The sequence below is a fragment of the Pelmatolapia mariae genome, linkage group LG16_19 (genome assembly GCF_036321145.2).
Source record: "Pelmatolapia mariae isolate MD_Pm_ZW linkage group LG16_19, Pm_UMD_F_2, whole genome shotgun sequence".
In the NCBI taxonomy this organism is placed as follows: Eukaryota; Metazoa; Chordata; class Actinopteri; order Cichliformes; family Cichlidae; genus Pelmatolapia; species Pelmatolapia mariae.
This window is the reverse complement of record NC_086241.1, coordinates 34,662,264-34,680,715: the sequence shown is the minus strand read 5'-3', so window position 1 is coordinate 34,680,715 and position 18,452 is coordinate 34,662,264. Positions and strand designations below refer to the sequence as shown.

Below are 18,452 nucleotides of genomic sequence, written 5' to 3'. Positions count from 1 at the left end.
TCACGTCATCACTTAAAGACCGGATACACACACACGCAACCCACCTGTGAGAGAACGTGTGTGTTTGTCTGTGTCCATGTTTGTAAGCATTGTTACAAATATGAACATGCACCTGTGTGTGTGTTTGTGTCAGAGGGGTGTTTACACTCACAATCAGAAACATCCTGCTTAGAGTTTATAGAGTCACACTGAGCTTACTTCAGATCTGTGTCTCTTGTAAACCATTTATTTCAGCACGTCTTCATTTTGAGGTTTTTTTTTTTTTGTAAACTAAGCTCAATTTAGTTACTTTTTGGCTTTATTTGGTACATTTTCAGTTTTTGGTACTGTTGCATTTTACACTCATGCTCGACATTTTGGTAATCTTATGCAAGTTCATTCAGCAAGTTTAACTTTGAATATTTCAAATATTTTTAAACATTTCAGGTAAAAAAATCTTCATAGGCATTCACATCCTCTTCAAACCCACCCTACCGTGAAACTTAACTAGTTTAGCATATTTTGTGCTAGAGAAAAAATTAAAACTTTAAACAGGTCCCAAGACCTTGGATTATTAAGGTATTACTAGATTTTTTTTTATATCTTTTATGGTTTTCAAACAATGACAGTTTAAGTTTTGAAGAATTTGATTTTTCATGAATCACCCCGTCCACTGCATGATGACATCGCCTGCTGTTGAGGTTGACAATCTAAAAAAATGACTTTTCTACACTCAGAGTTTCTGCCCTGCGTGTATAATTTGAACTCATTGAGTCAGACTGCTAAATTGACATAGAAACACACTCTCACAACACTTCGTCACTGCCATGTGTGTCTGTATCTATACTTGTAAATGGTTTTAGGTGGGGATATGCACGTATGTGTGTGTGTGTGTGTGTATGAGGGGCAGGGGGTTTTACAAAGTGTCACCAATCAGAGGCACGTTTTTGGTTTTATTTAGCACATTTTCAGTTTTTGGGACTCCTACTTAAAATAAAATACATTAACTCGTGGTACTGCTTTGACTATAACGTGATGAGTTAAGAGTGTAATAAACCTCAGATAATCATTATGTGAAGGCAAACGTTAGAACAGGGTCTCAGACTTAAATGAGCTGTGGCCACTGCTGGCACTGTTAGCTCATTGGAGGGCTGCAGTTTTTTTGTGCTACTTGAACACTAAACAAACAAGAAAACAACCACAAATATTTCTGAAAACGTAGTGTTTCTTTTTTTTTTTTTATTAAAAATATTGTGCAATACTGTGCATATCATGCATCATAAAACAATATCATTCATTCACAATAAACCAGCAGTCTAATGTAATACAAATCCGTCTAATAAATCTAATAGTTATCACCTCTTCAGGAAAATAATGCGAACTAAAACTACATAATAATTTCACAATCTTTAATTAGGGGTATAACGTGGCATAAGATAATATAATAATCTCACAATAACAAGACAAAACTGCAAACGTGAACGCAGTTTTTCTCCTCGCTCTTAACTAACTGAAGCCTTTCATTGAAGCAAATAAACACATTGGTCCTCTCTGGCTGTCCACACACGTGGCCGCACTTCTATCATTTTGCTCGTATTTAACAAAATAAAAATGCACATGAGTGTTTGACTGTCACTGAACTAACAGCCAGTCCCTCAACATGTTTGTACTCTCTGCTCATGTTTTCATATTCAGTCATTTGAAGAATTTATTTTAACATTGCACTCAACAAACAAATCCTCCCTAACAAAAAGTCACTTCAAGGGCCAAATTGCATTACATTTCATCACATCAATACACGGGCTGCAAGTAGGGGTGATGTGGGCTGCATGCGGGCCCCAGGCCACGAGTTTGAGACCCCTGTATTAGAACAATTAATGAACTTCCCAAGAACATCATAGAGAATTCTGAGTCTGACAGACTTTATTCCATCCATTGTTGCCTCTAAAGTTTTATTCCTTAACAACAATGGGAAGAGTTTCTCAGTGAAAGTGTCTCTGTGAGTGTAGACCTTTGTGTCGTTTTCAGAGTCATAGAAGGGTACCGGGTCTCTGATACAGACTCTGTCTCATTTGTGTCTGAGACAGTCATACAGTATGAGTCCTTTAAAATGTGAAACAAACTCCAAAGCTCTACGAGGTTCACTCAGTTTATACGGATGACGAGCTTCAAGAGAATCCTAAAGTTTCATGTAACTTCTTCTATTTCACATTTATTGAAACGAATGTTCCCCTCAGAACAGTCAAAGCTCTGCAAATATTTTTACATCTTTCTCTCCATCTGTGTTTCATTAATCAAAGAGGTCTACATCGTGTTCTTGAACCACACAACATTTTATTAGCAAAAGTATCCACTCACAATTACATTGGTATGTATGAAAGTATGAAAAAAATATAAACACTTCTGAAAACACATCTCTGAATTACACTGAGAACACAAACATTTTACTCACGATCACAGAGAGCAGAGCTAATGCTGGAGATGTAACATTGTTCCTTAAAACCTTTAAAACGCTGAAAATTTAAGCAGACAAAAAACTTTCAGCATATCTACAACATCACTAACAACAGAAAGATGTTCATAAAAGACATTCACATAAAATTAAAAAAAATATTTAATATTAAATAAGAAGGCCTGTTAGTCTGCTGGATAATAAGCTTTGACTTTAAAGGAGAAAAAAAATCCCACAAATGAAAACAGTCCAGTAGAAACATGACAAAACTTATTCACTGCTCCAGGCATAGCAGACCTGTGTATATGAACTCTCCTCTGACGTAGTGCTGCAGTCACCAGGCAGTTTGGGGGTTTGCTTTATAGAGACTGTAGTCTGCTTTCCTAAAGAAGGCCACTTCTGTCTCATGAGCTAAAGAGGACAAACATGTCAAAGTTAAAACACACTTCAGATTTTTAAACAGGTATGTTCAGAAAGTCTTCCATTTTTATGATGTTTGAAATGGATTACAGTCAATCACAACTCTCTTTCATAGACAAAAGACAGTTATTTTTATTTATTTATTGTTTTAATGGACAGCTGCAGTGGGATCTGAGATGCATCTTGACTGAACTGTTACTAAATTCATAAACTGCCTGTCCCACAGCTGGTCATGTATGTTCGAGAGAAAAACAACAAAATGTTTAAAGATTTGCCTGCTGAGTGTAACATACCCAAACTGGATCAAGGCATAAATCTACTGACAGATTAAAGAACAAAAACAAGTCTAAACAATGCATCGCAGTCAAAATGAGTAAAGGTTTTGAAAGATAGGTAAGCAGAAATCTGAGAGTCACTGTCCAGTTCCTTTATAGAGATGGAAGAACCTCACTGAAGGACAACTTTTGCCATTCAATTCTATTTATATCTTTATATTTATTGATTGAAATCACAACAACAGTTTCCTCTGCGTGCTTTGTTTATTATAAGAATGAATGAATGAATTTTGGGGCATTGTGCTCACAGCTGTCTGTTAGCTGGCATATTACTCAAAGAGTTACTGGTGATGGTCGCTGTGCTGATCCAAGTCAGGCTCATTTTGACAAAATGGATTTATGATTGAAAATAATCTCTCTCTCGGACATTGTTACTGATTTTGTTGCCTGTTGACAATCAGGCTCTGGCTGCTGTGCTGAGGACAACACAAGTTTAGCTTTCATGTCACTCTGTGTTCTTTGCTAGCTTCATGTTAGCATGTTTGTTTTGGACAGACTTGTAAAGCGTTGATGTGTCAGCAGCATAACGCATGATTTTAAAACAGTAAGTTGTTACATTACCACATTCTTGAAAAAATGTAAAGTGAATACAGTAACGTGTTACTTTGGACCAAATTATAACCAACGCTGTTCTACAGCAAACACTCAGCAATGAAAATCTCACCAACACCAGCAGCTCTGAGGGTTTGGCCTTCTTGTAGAACCAGAGTTTCATCATCATCTAAACTCATCACTAACTCGTTTGTCTGAAAACAAAGGAAAAAAGATAAAAATTGCAAGATTGAAATGCAAACTATTTCTGAAATAAGATTATATAATAACTGAAATAATATTTCTGGAATGTACGGCCAAAATTATTGAGAGTTGATTCTGAGATCAATCCCAAATTCTGAAACTGGATTAAAGGGAATTAAATGATTTAGTTGTTGAAATACCAGCTGATTCAAGGCAAGTGTACAGATTTTGATTTCCTTTATTTTCTCTCACAGAGATCATGCCATTACAATAGAGGAAAGTTATATTAAAGTGGAAGACAAAATCGTTAGGTCCCTTTGAAAATGTCATTTTTTAAAGTATTCCTCAAGGGTAGACCACAACATTTTTAAAACCTTGTCCTACAAGCGGACACTCTACAGCCTTCACACAGATACCTTTGCTCCATGAGCCTGATGGATAATCTTCATCGTGTCTGTAAGGGGAAAAAGGACGGAGTCAGATTCAGAGCATAAATTTCACACCCACAAAGTTTACATAGACCTTTGGTCAAAACTTTAGAGATATCATGAAGGTTCATTTGAGTTGTTAATGGTTTTTCTTCCCCCATTGTGGAATGACTGTACAGCAGACATCTTTAATGACCAACAAACAAGAACTGGGTGCAAAAGTGTGAATTTATTTTTACATCGTCTCTAATCCACACAGGGTCGATATACAACAGTGCTGTCACTCGACTTGCGTGAAGTTTTTCCAGCTGGGCGTCCTTTACCTGGAGTCGAGTGTTTAAACCGATGCATGAAACGATACATTTTTACACATAAGTTGTAACGGCCGCCGTTTTCTTTCAAAGTTTGAGTCTAAGTAGAGCTGGGCGATAGAACGATAACGATATGTATTGCGAAATAACTTTTTCTCGATAGAAAAATTTAACTATTGCGATAGACCTCATCTCTCTTGTCCTCTTAAAAAAAGAAAGAACAGCCAATCCAAATTAAGTAGCGCAGAGCCGAACCAATCACAGCCGCAGCGTCACGTCACGTGACTTGTTACGTACAGCACAAGTGCCAAGGCGCACATGTGTATTTGTTTTTGCAGCCGGGCCGCCCAGGTAATGGAGGAAATGAGTTTGCCGACTAGAGAAAAATCAACCGAGAGCGTGAGCGAAGGTTACCGAAGAAAAAACCGATGATGGTTCCAATTCCGGAGAGCTTGTCGAACGGAAGGGCCATAGAAGTTCCGTAGTGCGAAGGTATTTCGGCTATTTCAAGTCTGACAAAAAACAGAGTAGCGCGCACTGTAAATTGTGCCGAAAGCAAGTATGGAAATACAATAAACCGGTGCATGCTCAATCTCTGACTGAAAGCGCTAATTCGTCATTCGGCTTTTGTCAGACTAAAGTCACTGTTAAAACTGTTTGAAAAGCTAAGCTATACAACAAGGAGAGATTGAGAATTTCCTTTTAGTTCTCAGTTTATTTGATATTGACAAAAGTTAGTCAATTTTGTCTGTTCTTCTGTAAAACAAACTAAGATTTATTTTTAGAATTAAAATTTTGTTTCTAAGTGGAATTGACAATTTAGTAGTCTGTTTTGTTTGTTCTATTTTGAAACTTAAACGCTTTAGCGGCTGCCTTTTGTGTAGTTTGCAATATTTGCCTTTATTTATCTGAAACTGAAGTCTCATGTTCCTTAAGTACATCTACCCTGTTGAACTTATGGGAAATAAATATTTAAATCAAAACAAGCTGCAGATTATTTCACATTTTACTTGTGAGCAACGGCACATTTAAATCTTACAAATATAGTTATTTGGCTTATATCGTGATATATATCGTTATCGCCTGAAATGAAAAAAACATATCGTGATATGAAAAAATCTTATATCGCCCAGCTCTAAGTCTAAGGTTTATTTTTTAGCACCTGACGGCTCTTTTTTTTCTTCCCATCCGCAAACACTCTGCATACTCTTTCACGTGATTCAGTTTATTTTGAAAAGTCTCAACAGGATCTTGAACTTTTTTGTGAAAGGTTTACGTGGAAAACAAACAAGCAGACAGTGGAGCCGCATGATGGTTTTACCGTCGTTGTTGCTAATGACAACGCATAAAAACAGGCTCTTGTCCGTCCGTAGTGTGGTTATATTAAATATAAGAGAAAGAGAGAACTTTAAGAAATTAATATAGCCACTACAGTGACCATCAAAATGGTGAAAAAAATATTGCTGTAAACAGTTTATTTTACAACAAACGATAGACGTTTTTATATCGTCATCCGATATATATCGTTGTATCGAACAGCCCTAGTAGAAACCTCTGACCACAACTGTATATAATGATCCCCATATGCATTTTCTTTTATATCCAAATGTTCATAAAGCGATTACATTTATTTACACAAATAAAATTTGATTCTGACTGAGCTTTGTTAGCGGGCCCTTAAGAGCATCGCCTCATTCTATGTAAATTGCTTTAAAGGTCCCGTTCAGCCCTGTGATCCAGTAGGAACAAGAAGCACTCGGTGTGTGCAGCTCTCACACTGGGCAATATTTACTTTTAAGGGACCAGTATTATATTTTGCATATATTCGTTTTATCGTCTTATTCTATCAGATAAGCACTTTATTAACAAGGGAAAAGTTGTTAGAGAGCAAAATGGATTGCACAACACAATTTTATAATGCAACAAATTAGCTTTAGTCATGTTTCCTGTCCTTCATAGCTCTTGTGAGAGCTGTGTTCACTAGTGATGTGCGACACCACTGATTTCCTTCCGATCTGATACCAAGTAAAATTCAGGGTGGTATCGACGATACTGATCCGATACCGATACTTTGTACAAAAACTTAATTTTCATTGCATTTCATAATATAATATATAATTGTGTTATGTAGCAGTAATAATAACATAATAATATAGCTTTATAATGATTACAGGACATCAGACTACTTGTTCTTATCACTTAATAATGCAGAATTATGATATAGAAATAAAAAACTGAAGTTGTGCGCTATTTGAACATGTTGCAGCACTAAAGGACTCCGTGAGAGACGTCTGTCTCGCCCTAGCAGCACCTGTCCCTCTCCTCCTCTGCGTTTCGCCTCAACATACGCTCGTCATATTCTCTGATCTGATTTACTCTGAGGTGTTTGACGAGGTTAGTGGTGTTGCCACAACACCTCACTGTCTTGCCACATGTATTGCAAACCGCGTCTTGGCTGTTTGTGGAGGTAAAATACGTCCACACATGACGCCGTTTACGCTCAGCCATTGTTGTGAGTGCAGAAAAATGGACAGAAAACCCAGGTGCAGCCAGTAGGCTAGCAGCTGAGTGGGAAACGAGTCTGAGGTCATGGTTCTCAGTCGGTGAAGGACCCACACTGGATTTGGAGCAAATTTAAGTATCGGACTGTCTTGCTTGCAAGTAAGAGAAAAGTGAATCACTAGAGTAACGGATTGGTGCAGCACCTGCTGTGGCTACACCCACCTATGGTCATGGGCTGTGGGTAGTGACCAAAAGAATAAGTGGTGGACATAACCTTCCCCCAAAGGGTCGCTGGTGTCTTTGGGGAGGAGCTCAGTCACTGGGGAGAGGGTCAGAATTGAGCCGCTACTCCTCTACACTGAAAACAGCCAGCTGAGGTGGTGTGAGACACCTAGGAGAGGAGTTCTTTCTCTAACTTTGCCCCGTGTTTCACTATGGGAATCGCCTTGGTATGACCAACTACGGAAGCTCCAATGACACCACGTCTGTCTATGACCTGTCGAGTTGTGCTCAGGGCTCCGCCCCCTCATTCTAACACCGCCAACCAGCCTCTCCTAACTCAGGATGGCAACATCCTGGGCGTTGCTCAGAGGTGTATCAGTCCAGTTTGTGCGGTTTTATAGGCTGGATGTTGCACAGTCATCCCTGGGTCAGTCAGTCCTGGAATCTAGTGCCTCAGGTCCAACCTGAGATCCTGGAGTAGTGCTGGAGCATAGCTTCGGGCACAATCCGGTAGTGGTCCATATCTCCCGTAGTGAAACAGAGCAAAGTTAGAAAAAGAACGATGGGTTACTTCATGTAATCCCCAGTTCTCTGATAACAGAGTGAGATGTTCCACCAACACTTCCGTCCTTGTTTGGGTACGGAAAGAAAGAGTGATTACATTTCTGTTCTGTTGTTTGTGTGTTTATTTAAATCATTTTGTATCGGGGTGAAAAGACCCAAACTGCTTTTCCTCATGTAAACACATCACTAATGACATTTAGTTATTATTCCAGGTAACTATGTGAGTTCTATGTAATAACAACAACAACAGCAATCTTAACATGACATGTGGGTAGGATGAGAACATTGCTCTAATGACAGCTGTAAAAAATTATGAAGACAAATGAAGTAATGCATACATACCATAACCATATTTCCTGAAAGGAGGTGGAAATCCTGGCCTTGTTGCAATATCTGAAAGAAATTGTTGGATTCAATTAGAGCTGGGCGATATAAGATTTTTTTCATATCACGATATGTTTTTTTCATTTCAGGCGATAACGATATATATCACGATATAAGCCAAATAACTATATTTGTAAGATTTAAATGTGCCGTTGCTCACAAGTAAAATGTGAAATAATTAGCAGCTTGTTTTAATTTAAATATTTATTTCCCATAATAAGTTCAACAGGGTAGATGTACTTAAGGAACATGAAACTTCAGTTTCAGATAAATAAAGGCAAATATTGCAAACTACACAAAACGCAGCTGCTAAAGCGTTTAAGTTTCAAAATAGAACAAACAAAACAGACTACTAAATTGTCAATTCCACTTAGAAACAAAATATTAATTCTAAAAATAAATCTTAGTTCGTTTTACAGAAGAACAGACAAAATTGACTAACTTTTGTCAATATCAAATAAACTGAGAACTAAAAGGAAATTCTCAATCTCTCCTTGTTGTATAGCTTAGCTTTTCAAACAGTTTTAACAGTGACTTTAGTCTGACAAAAGCCGAATGACGAATTAGCGCTTTCAGTCAGAGATTGAGCATGCACCGGTTTATTGTATTTCCAGACTTGCTTTCGGCACAATTTACAGTGCGCGCTACTCTGTTTTTTGTCAGACTTGAAATAGCCGAAATACCTTCGCACTACGGAACTTCTATGGCCCTTCCGTTCGACAAGCTCTCCAGCATTGGAACCATCATCGGTTTTTTCTTCGGTAACCTTCGCTCACGCTCTCGGTTGATTTTTCTCTAGTCGGCAAACTCATTTCCTTCATTACCTGGGCGGCCCGGCTGCAAAAACAAATACACATGTGCGCCTTGGCACTTGTGCTGTACGTAACAAGTCACGTGACGTGACGCTGCGGCTGTGATTGGTTAGGCTCTGCGCCACTTAATTTGGATTGGCTGTTCTTTTTTTTTTTTTCTTTTTTTTTTTTAAGAGGACAAGAGAGATGAGGTCTATCGCAATAGTTAAATTTTTCTATCGAGAAAAAGTTATTTCGCAATACATATCGTTATCGTTCTATCGCCCAGCTCTAGATTCAATCAAGATTTTATCTTCTTCATGTGTGAAAACACACAAGGTCAAGAATCCTAAAAGACTCGTCTAACACAGACTCAACACCTGTCCCATTGGGGTTTCTCACAGCTGTTTTTGTGTCTATGTGGGACACAGACAGGGTGGAACAACAATTTGACAACCCTCAGAGTATGTGGCAGGGACTAAACACAATCACAGACTTTAGAGGGAAAATTAGCACAGCGCAGACCATGGCCTCTCTGTGAGGATCTAAACATATTCTACGCTCGATTCGACACAGCGAGACCAACCACCTCTCCCTCCTGCTCTCCCCAGCCTTCACCCATCTCAGACGCAGTGCCAGGCCCACCACAAACACCGTTACAACCTGGCCTGAAAATGCTCTCTCCAAACTACAGGACTGCTTCACACAGACAGACTGGGACAGATTTGAACACCAGGAGCTAGAAACAGTCACAAGATCAGTACTGGACTATATCAAGTTCTGTATCAGAAATGTGACTGTGGACAAAAGCATTCAGGTTTTCCCAAACCAAAAACCAGCCATGTCCGCTCACTTCTCAAAGTCCGTGATGCCATCTTCAGGTCAGCTGACAGAGCTCTGTACACGGCTGCTCGAACCGATCTGAAAAGGGGAATTAAAAAAGCCAAGACGGACCACAAAAGGAGCACAGAGTCCCACCTGTCCAGCACCAACACACAGGAGGTGTGGTAGGGCATACAAGACATCATAAACTACAGAGGCTGTGCTGTGAAAACAGAAAACCTGAGTGCGCCGCTGGCAGAGGAGATAAATCACTTCTTTGCCCACTTAGAAACATCTCAACAGCAGCACTCATCTGCTCCAGCCCTGCTCCCATCCTCATCCTCACCTGTTTCCTGCACCGCTCCACTCACTGTAATGGAGCACCATGTCTGATGGATGTTCCTAGCAGTGAACCCCAGGAAGGCTGCTGGTCCAGACAGAGTACCTGGCAAGGTGCTGAGAGCATGTACCCACCAGCTCACCCTCATCTTCAATCTCTCACTGGATCATGCAGCCACCCCATCCTGTCTAAAATCAGCCACAATCGTCCCAGTGCCAAAGAAGTCTCCCATCACCAGTCTGAACGATTACCGCCCTGTGGCCCTCACGCCGTACTCATGAAATGCTTCAAGAGACTAATCCTTCAGCACATCAAGGACCACCTTTATGTTCTAGACCAAAGACCCACAGACTCAAGAACAGTTTCTTTCCAAGAGCCTGAACTCACACATGCACTGAAGACAGTTTCACCCCCAAATCCAAGGACTCCCTCTACACACAGACTGCAAACTACGATCACGACTGTGCAATATTTAATTTATGTGCAATAACCCACACTGTAAATACATAACACCATTTATTTTTGCCCTATATCTGTATATTTTATATTTTTTCTTTTCCCACACGTTTGCACTGCAGGAGATGCTCTGAATCTCACTGTACATGTGTATAGTGACAATAAAAGGCATTCTATTCTACTCTATTCTGTTCAATTCTAAACATGACATCACTGGTTTTGTTTGTTGTAGTCAACAGACTTACATTAGTTTATGTTAGTTAACCACAGAGTACCGAGAACTCAGCAAAATAAGAACACAAACTAAAAACCAGTCTAACGGCGTTGCTTCTGTGCTGCCTCTGACTGTAGCAATCACACTTAGGTTAATAATGATAAACTGCCCACTTTCACTCCGTCTACTACGCAGTAGGCAATTCTTCATTTTTCGGCACTGAAACAGGAAAATGTGCCTGTTAGCTGTAATGTTGGGGTTTGTGCCGCCTGTCACGCTCTGTACTGGCACAAGAGGGCGCTAAACATGTTTTTAAAACATTAAGCACTTATTTCTTATATCCACCTACACAGTGTTCCCTCTATGTCCGTACTTGAGAGCAGGGCTCATTGTTGTTAATTAACCTTTATATATGAAGTGTTTCATATCCAGTTAAAACCAAAGAACTCTAAGTTTGAAGCTCTCCCCTCCAGCTGCATGTGCAGTGAATCCTGGTATTTCTGTCTAAGGACTGCGCAGTGTTTTTAAAGTGGTTTGTTTCGGTGAACAGATGCTGACACGAGGTACACACCGCACGGCTCTCACCGTCTTTGACGAGCTGCATGAAGTCCTGTACGGTCTGCTCCAAGCGGACACCGTGAAACACAACCGGCTTGAAGTTCCTGTGTTCGAAGGACCTCACCAGGCGGACGGTGACCACAGCTTCAGCAGTCATGCTGCTCTGAACGAACCCGAACACTCGTCTGGTAACGCGTAGCTGTCCTTCTTCCTCTAAGTTTTATTGGCGATTGGCAAACAATAAAATGGTGCATTACCGCCACCAACTGGTGTGGAGTATGGACTGCAACGTCGCTCACAAATCCTCCAAAACAATTTACTCTGTTTTAAAACCTGATAACTGTCACTTCTTGGGTCCTTTTGCAGTAACTCAATAAGATCCAGTTTCATTTGTAGGTTTCTGAAGTTTTGGATCAGTTGCCTTCTCTCCATCTGATATTTCTGACAGTGGAATATGGTAAATGGCCTGTATTGGCCAGTCATCCACCCATTCACACACTGGTGATGGCAAGCTACATTGTAGCCACAGCTGCCCTGGGGCGCACTGACAGAGGCGAGGCTGCCGGACACTGGCGCCACCGGGCCCTCTGATCACCACCAGTAGGTAACGGGTGAAGTGTCTTGCCCAAGGACACAACGACTGAGACTGTCGGAGCCGGGGCTCGAACCGGCAACTTTACAATTACAAGACAAACTGCCAACTCTTGAGCCACGATCACCCACATGTTCTGTTTCCTCTTCTCCACAGTAGTCACGTTTACCTGTATTATGTTTACCTGCCATGAATAAAGTAGTGTTCAAACCAGTATGCCCAAATCTTTTCTTCATTTTTCGCCTTATGATACTCTTTATCTTTGTCTGACAGAAGTTAATAGCCAGGTCAACTAATATGGAATCAGAACGATGCCACCTTGAAACGAAACCGAAAAAAATATTGAAACCGAAAAAATCGCTTACAATTTTTTTTTTTCAGTTTCAATCCATTTTTTTTCAGTTTCAATCCATTTTTCGGTTTCAATCCATTTTTTTTCAGTTTCAATCCATTTTTTTTCAGCTTCAATCAATTTTTCGGTTTCAATCCAGTTTTCGGTTTCAATCCATTTTTCAGTTTCAATCTGCTGGCACTGTGATTCCGACCCGCATGAATTTGTATACTCGTGCTGACCAAGCTGCCATTTTTCTCTTTTTGCCTCTTTCAATGGCTGCATCAAGTTCAGGTGGACCCTCTAAACCGCAGGTAAGTAATCATTTTCCATCGTCTTTCTTTGCTATTTCACTCGACTGGACATAGGTTTAGTTTTTATTAGCTAAATCTGGTGAAGTTGTGGTAAAATGCCAACATTAGCCTATTCGTTGTAGCAAGCTAGCTGGCAGCTAAAATTTGCTAAATTCAGTGATGCCCCTGTGTCTTTTAGGAGTTAGAGGCCCGTGTTATAACAGTGGCACAAGATATAATCAACAGGTTAGCTCAAAGTCTTCAGCAACCTAATATCATATGTATACCAAATGCTGAGCACTCTCACGAGCACTCAGGTGGACAAGCCCAGACCCCAAAAGATATAGTGCAGACGGAGATGGCAAGGTTAGAAATTGTATTGAACAATTATACTTTTTAATCATTTGGATTAGTAAAAAAAAAAAAAAATCCCTGCATGTTGAAAATTATTTCTACTTCTCACATGTAGGTCATTTTCAGGATTTTTTACCAAAAAAAGGGGGAAAAATCGCTTTTCCCCACTCCAAAGTAGCGCGCTGAGGCCTAAATCCAGCAAGCCTTTCAGTGTATATATATATCTAGTGAATAAAGGCTGTACCAACACTCCTTCTGCTACTGAGGAGCTGCAGCTGAGCCAAGCAGGGCTGGGAAAGAGATCCCTCATCTTGACTGATGATATGAGCCATACAATGGTAATGTCTCACAGATTTAATGTAGTTAAACTTATATAAGAGAAATGCATTTACATTAAAAAAAAACATTCTATATCAAATCATAATGATAGACATGCAAATGATAGTAGTTATTCTTTTTTCGGTCATATATTAGCACTGATAAAAATATTTCTTAATTATGTAGTTTTACCAATTGTGTCCCCTTATGTACTGTTTTAGATTAATAAAATGATCACTGAAGAATATCCCAAAATGAATGGAGTGCAAGGATGGTTGTTGCACAAGTCCTCAGGTGCATAATTTTCCTCTTTGAAATTATGTTTTTAGATGCTAGTGAAAGTTGAAAATTGTACAATGTTTTTTCTATCAATCTGTGTATTTAGGTGGTCAAAGTAGGAGGAAACTTGTAGCAATTCCTCCTGATGTAAATGGCTACACAGGAAGACTGATCCGCAACGTTTCCAGTGCAGGAAAGACCCTCTTGTATGTTGTTCCGCTGCAGCAGGACCTTGATCTTACTCCTCTTCCATCAGATGCAGCTGAATTTCAAACCATGCCAAAGGCTTCTTGCCAGGTGTGCAAGGAAAGTATGCCTCTGCATATCCTAGCACTCCATGTCAACAATTGTGTGACGTCTCAGTTAACAGAAGAGGAAGATGAGGTGAATTTATGTTATATTGTGGAATATTGCCTTATTAACAGTCTATAAATATTTGGGATATTTGTGCACGGAATTATAGAAGGCTTTTTTCTGTGTGTGTGACTATTCTGTTTTTGTTAATGTACAATACATTGTAGTAATTACAATTGTACTTCATAGACTGATGTCCAGCTTCTGTCTGTCATGAATTCACCAAGCTTTTGTAGAGAGCCTCTTGACATGAAGCAGGTGATAATGTTCAATCCACATATTTACAAATCATTGTTTCTTTTATGTTTTAACAATATTTTTTTTCTCTAGGACATGAAAGAATGCCCAATCTGTCTTTGCTGCTTTCCAGTGAATGAGATTGCCCAGCATGCAAGCCTGTGTGGTGAAAGGTTCCTTCAAATTTATACATATTAAACACATTTTTCTATGTTTACATCTGAATCCTTTTTAAAATTTTTATGGGATTACAGTTTTGAGCTCAGTATGTAGTTACAGTAAATACTTACTTGGTCCACATTTTAATGCGTACAGTATATTTGAAACACACAATGTAATCACCGTACCTGTTAAGCTCAGGACCCAATTTAAATGCCAGTAAAATCAGTTAAAAGACATCATAAGTTACATCACATATATTTTTGCTATTGTTCATAATTTTTAGACCTGAGGACACTTCCACTCACATGACAGATGTTTATGTCAGTACTGACTCTGAGTGCAGTGTGCCAAGCAACAGAACAGATCCTTTGACTGATTTAGTCAGGTATGATTTATATTCTTTGCCCTTTCAGATTCTCTGGTTTTGTTTATAATACATTTGCTTTCATTTTAAGAAACGATAATCATTTTCAATTTTTTTTTCTCAGTGAAGCAGATGTGCTACAATGGCTTTCAAGTCAGGTGGATACCAGCAAAGACTTTAGGATTTGCATCACTCGGAATGATCTTGTTAAAAGAGGCTTCATTCAGTGGCAACGACAGAAGAAGGGTTCCCCTGTCAACAAACTCCACCTGACTTTTATCGGAGAAGCAGGAATTGATACTGGTGCATTAAGCAAAGAATTTTTGACTGGAATAGCTATGTACATTGTACTTACAGTTCAGATATTGAATATGGCCAAATCAAATTAAGATACAGTATAAGGTTAACCCTTTAAATTATTTTGTCTTTCTGTATCTCTATGTAGAAATGATGCATGGTATTGAGACTCGACTGTTTGAAGGCAGTGGCAAGAAGGGAAAGAGTCCTGTCTACTCTATCAGTGATTTAGAAAATAGTTTCTACAGGTTTGTCTGTTTTTATACATTTCCCAGCATTATGTAGCATATGAAGCATGTTAAATATTTCTTTGTATCTTGCAGAACTGCAGGAGAGGTGTTTTCAGTGAGCCTTGCACAGGGAGGTCCACCACCATGCTTCCTGAGAAGCTGGTGTTATCAGTTTCTTGCAACAGGAAACTTCGATGCGCTTCAGCTGACCAAAGATGATGTGGATGACACTGAATATAGGTCTCTAATTGAAAAGGTGAGCTGTGTTTGTACAGACTAGTGAAAAAATGCTGATTGTTTGTGTGTGTATACAGTGTTGGAGAGTAACATAAGACATGTACCGGCGTTACGTATTTAAAATACAAAATATGAGTAACTGTATTCCGTTACAGTTACCGTTTAAAAAGGTGGTATTTAGAATACAGTTACTTTGTTGAAATATATGAATTACACAGCGGCAGCGTTACGGTTGCCATGGTTACAGGGTGACGCGCGCTCTCTCTGCGACTGTGTGTTTCCTGGGTGAGAGAGAGCGCCTTTTTGTTGTTGTTGTTGTGCTAAGCTAATAGGCAGAGTGTTACCGGCATAGCCCTAAAGAATGTAGCCTCATGGGCAGTGTAGTCCGTGCTGCAGCGAGAATGGACTGCCATACACGTTATGTGTCTGTGAGAGTGAGGAGGGAGAAAAAGGCGAGTGGAAAAGTACGAGCTGTCATCGAGCAAAAACGGGAGCTGGAAGCATGTAAATATAATAATAACCACTGCAGCCAAAAAGAGTGCCTGATGAGCCCAGTTGTAAGTAAACTATTAAGACTTGACTGTACACCGTTTTTGTGTTTTCTTCCGAAACAATAAGTTCCGTTGGAGCAGCCTTTCAACGCCTCTCTCTGTCTCTCACTAGCAAATTTGACCCAGACAACAAAGTAAAGCTAGTTTTCGGCTACGAGCCCGACACGAACCTGACATATTAGCCAGAGGTCCCTTTACTATGGTTCGGAGCCACGGACCTTCAGTAATAGTAATAAATCACATTTATGTAGTTGTAAACAGCATGATAATATATTAAGTAATCCAAACTATTCAGAATATGTTACTCCCATTCAGTAACGTAACAGAATACATTAAAAAAATACAGTTTGGGGCCTGTAATCTCTAGTGGAATACATTTTAAAAGTAACCTTCCCAACACTGTGTGTATAGTTACATAATTTCAAAAACTTGAAATCATTTACTGTTTTGTTTTTGTATGTTTTCAGGTGGAAGTGGCAGACAACCTGACAGACCTCACTGAAGACATTGTGAGCTGTGGTTACACAGGACTTGTGAAGCTGGACAAACGGGACAGTATAATAAGGTAGTATAATTTAATAGACAATATACCAACCAGAAACATTTGAAAGTAATATTTTTTTCAAGTTAAAACCCTGGTTTAGACCACCATACCCCATCAGTTTCACTAATGACTGTGTTTGCTTTTCTAAATAGATCAATTGTTGTGCATGCTACGGTGCGTCTGACTCCAATGCTACAGCAAATCAGAAATGGCATGAAGATCTACAACCTTCTGGAGGTGATTGGAAGGCACGAAAGTCTCTGTTCAAACCTGTTTGTTCCCAGAGATGAAAATGATGATACAGCGGTAAATATGTCTTTATTTATTTATTTCAGTGTTTTAGTTTTTACAACAGATTCTAAAAATACATGTGATGTAGTAATAGCCCTGTGAGGACTTTTTTGTTTCAGCCTTTATTTAGGTTGCTCAGATTAATGACTATTAAACAATTTCTTAATAAATAAACAATTTCTTATTGTTTATTTGAAATCACAACACGTGACCCCCCCCCCAAAATCTCTTTAGCCGGATGCTGATTACATAATGAGCATCCTTGAGCCTGAGCTGAGTGAGAGGGGAAGTCCAAGGCATGCCAAAGAAAATGCCATCATCAACTTCTTCCAAGACTTCCTGGAGAATCTTGAAAGCTCAGGTTTGTGCCGTCGGCCAGTTACTGGTATTATCATCAAAACAACATTAACACAACAGCTGTTACAAATACAGTGTTGCAACATTTCGTTCAAACCTACTGTACTCTGCAAAATTGTCATCACAAACGATAACAGTCTAAAGGAACTGAAATCTCTGTAAAGATTTGTTTATATGTTTTGATGTTTTATACAATCTACCACATGTCTAAATGACAAAATTGGTTTTGCATATTAATAAATTTTGTGGTATGATAGTTAAAGATTTAAAGTAAGTCGAATCTGCTTCTTCAGATCAGGATAAAGACAAAAAGAGCTGTGAGTATGGGATCCAAGACCTACAGGACCAGGACCAGGAAGAACACTGGGATTCCAAACACCAACCACCCAGAATGTCTGTCCCAGCGATTATGCAGTGGTTAACTGGACAAAGACACAAACCATGAATTCCTTCAGAAAGGGCAAATTTTAAAATACATGTAAGATTTGAGCATCAATGCAAAGATACGATGCCTGAACACTACATATGTTACCCACTTGTAAGTGCCTGCACAAACACAATCTTCTTTCCTGTGGCACACATGAACTCATACACCGAGTTCACAGAAGTTATGACAACAGCTGTCACAATGGGGAGAGATTTCAGCCGTGTGTAGTTAACACTTGAATTGCATACCATCATAAGTTATGCAGTATTGCACTGTATTTCTACTATTTGTCTAATGCTTTAAACCTATTTCAGTTCTTGGAACACAGAGTAAAAAAGGAAAAAATATTTAAAGATTATTTTTCCACGTTGTTTTACTTTTTGTTCTTATAATGTTAAAAACTATGTTCTCAAAACGGAGGAGCCCATTCAGAAGACTGCATTCATAAAAACTTGAGTCTAAGATTCAACTTGTTCGCAAATTAAATTCTGTAAGTCTGAAGAAGTTTAAGTGAATTTTGTTTAAATATATTTTCTGTATATGAAGCATGTAGTACTATTTTGTTACTGAAAAGTTTTCCACTGTGAAGTGTAAATTTAGTGATATTCCAACTGTTTTGCTGAAAATAAATATTCTTACACTTAATGAATTGTTTTTTTCAGTCATTAAAAGGATATCATTTAATTGTTTAGAGTATTTATTGACATGACATGTTAAACAA

The 18,452-nt window shown here is 39.0% G+C and overlaps 2 protein-coding genes across 3 annotated transcripts; one reads left to right on the top strand and one right to left on the bottom strand.

The window, feature by feature from the left end:
- Positions 1-1,243: 1,243 nt before the first annotated feature.
- lg16_19h2orf76 (linkage group 16_19 C2orf76 homolog) lies at positions 1,244-11,725 on the bottom strand. 2 transcript variants are annotated; one of them, XM_063497169.2, is made up of 5 exons: positions 11,541-11,725; positions 8,291-8,341; positions 4,338-4,375; positions 3,851-3,932; positions 1,250-2,842 (listed from the first exon to the last, which is right to left on the bottom strand). In XM_063497169.2, the coding sequence occupies exons 1-5, from the start codon at positions 11,668-11,670 to the stop codon at positions 2,766-2,768; spliced, it is 378 nt and encodes a 125-aa protein (XP_063353239.1). In that variant the 5' UTR covers positions 11,671-11,725; the 3' UTR covers positions 1,250-2,765. The 2 variants fall into 2 exon arrangements, with proteins under 2 accessions (XP_063353240.1, XP_063353239.1); XM_063497170.2 differs by lacking the exon at positions 3,851-3,932 and having other exon boundaries at positions 1,244-2,842.
- Positions 11,726-14,820: 3,095 nt separating this feature from the next.
- Positions 14,821-17,749, top strand: LOC134644556 (uncharacterized). Its single transcript, XM_063497644.1, has 8 exons — positions 14,821-14,854; positions 14,927-15,133; positions 15,249-15,342; positions 15,418-15,580; positions 16,580-16,677; positions 16,809-16,962; positions 17,182-17,308; positions 17,598-17,749. Exons 1-8 carry the CDS (start codon positions 14,821-14,823, stop codon positions 17,747-17,749), a joined length of 1,029 nt encoding a protein of 342 aa, XP_063353714.1.
- Positions 17,750-18,452: the final 703 nt, after the last annotated feature.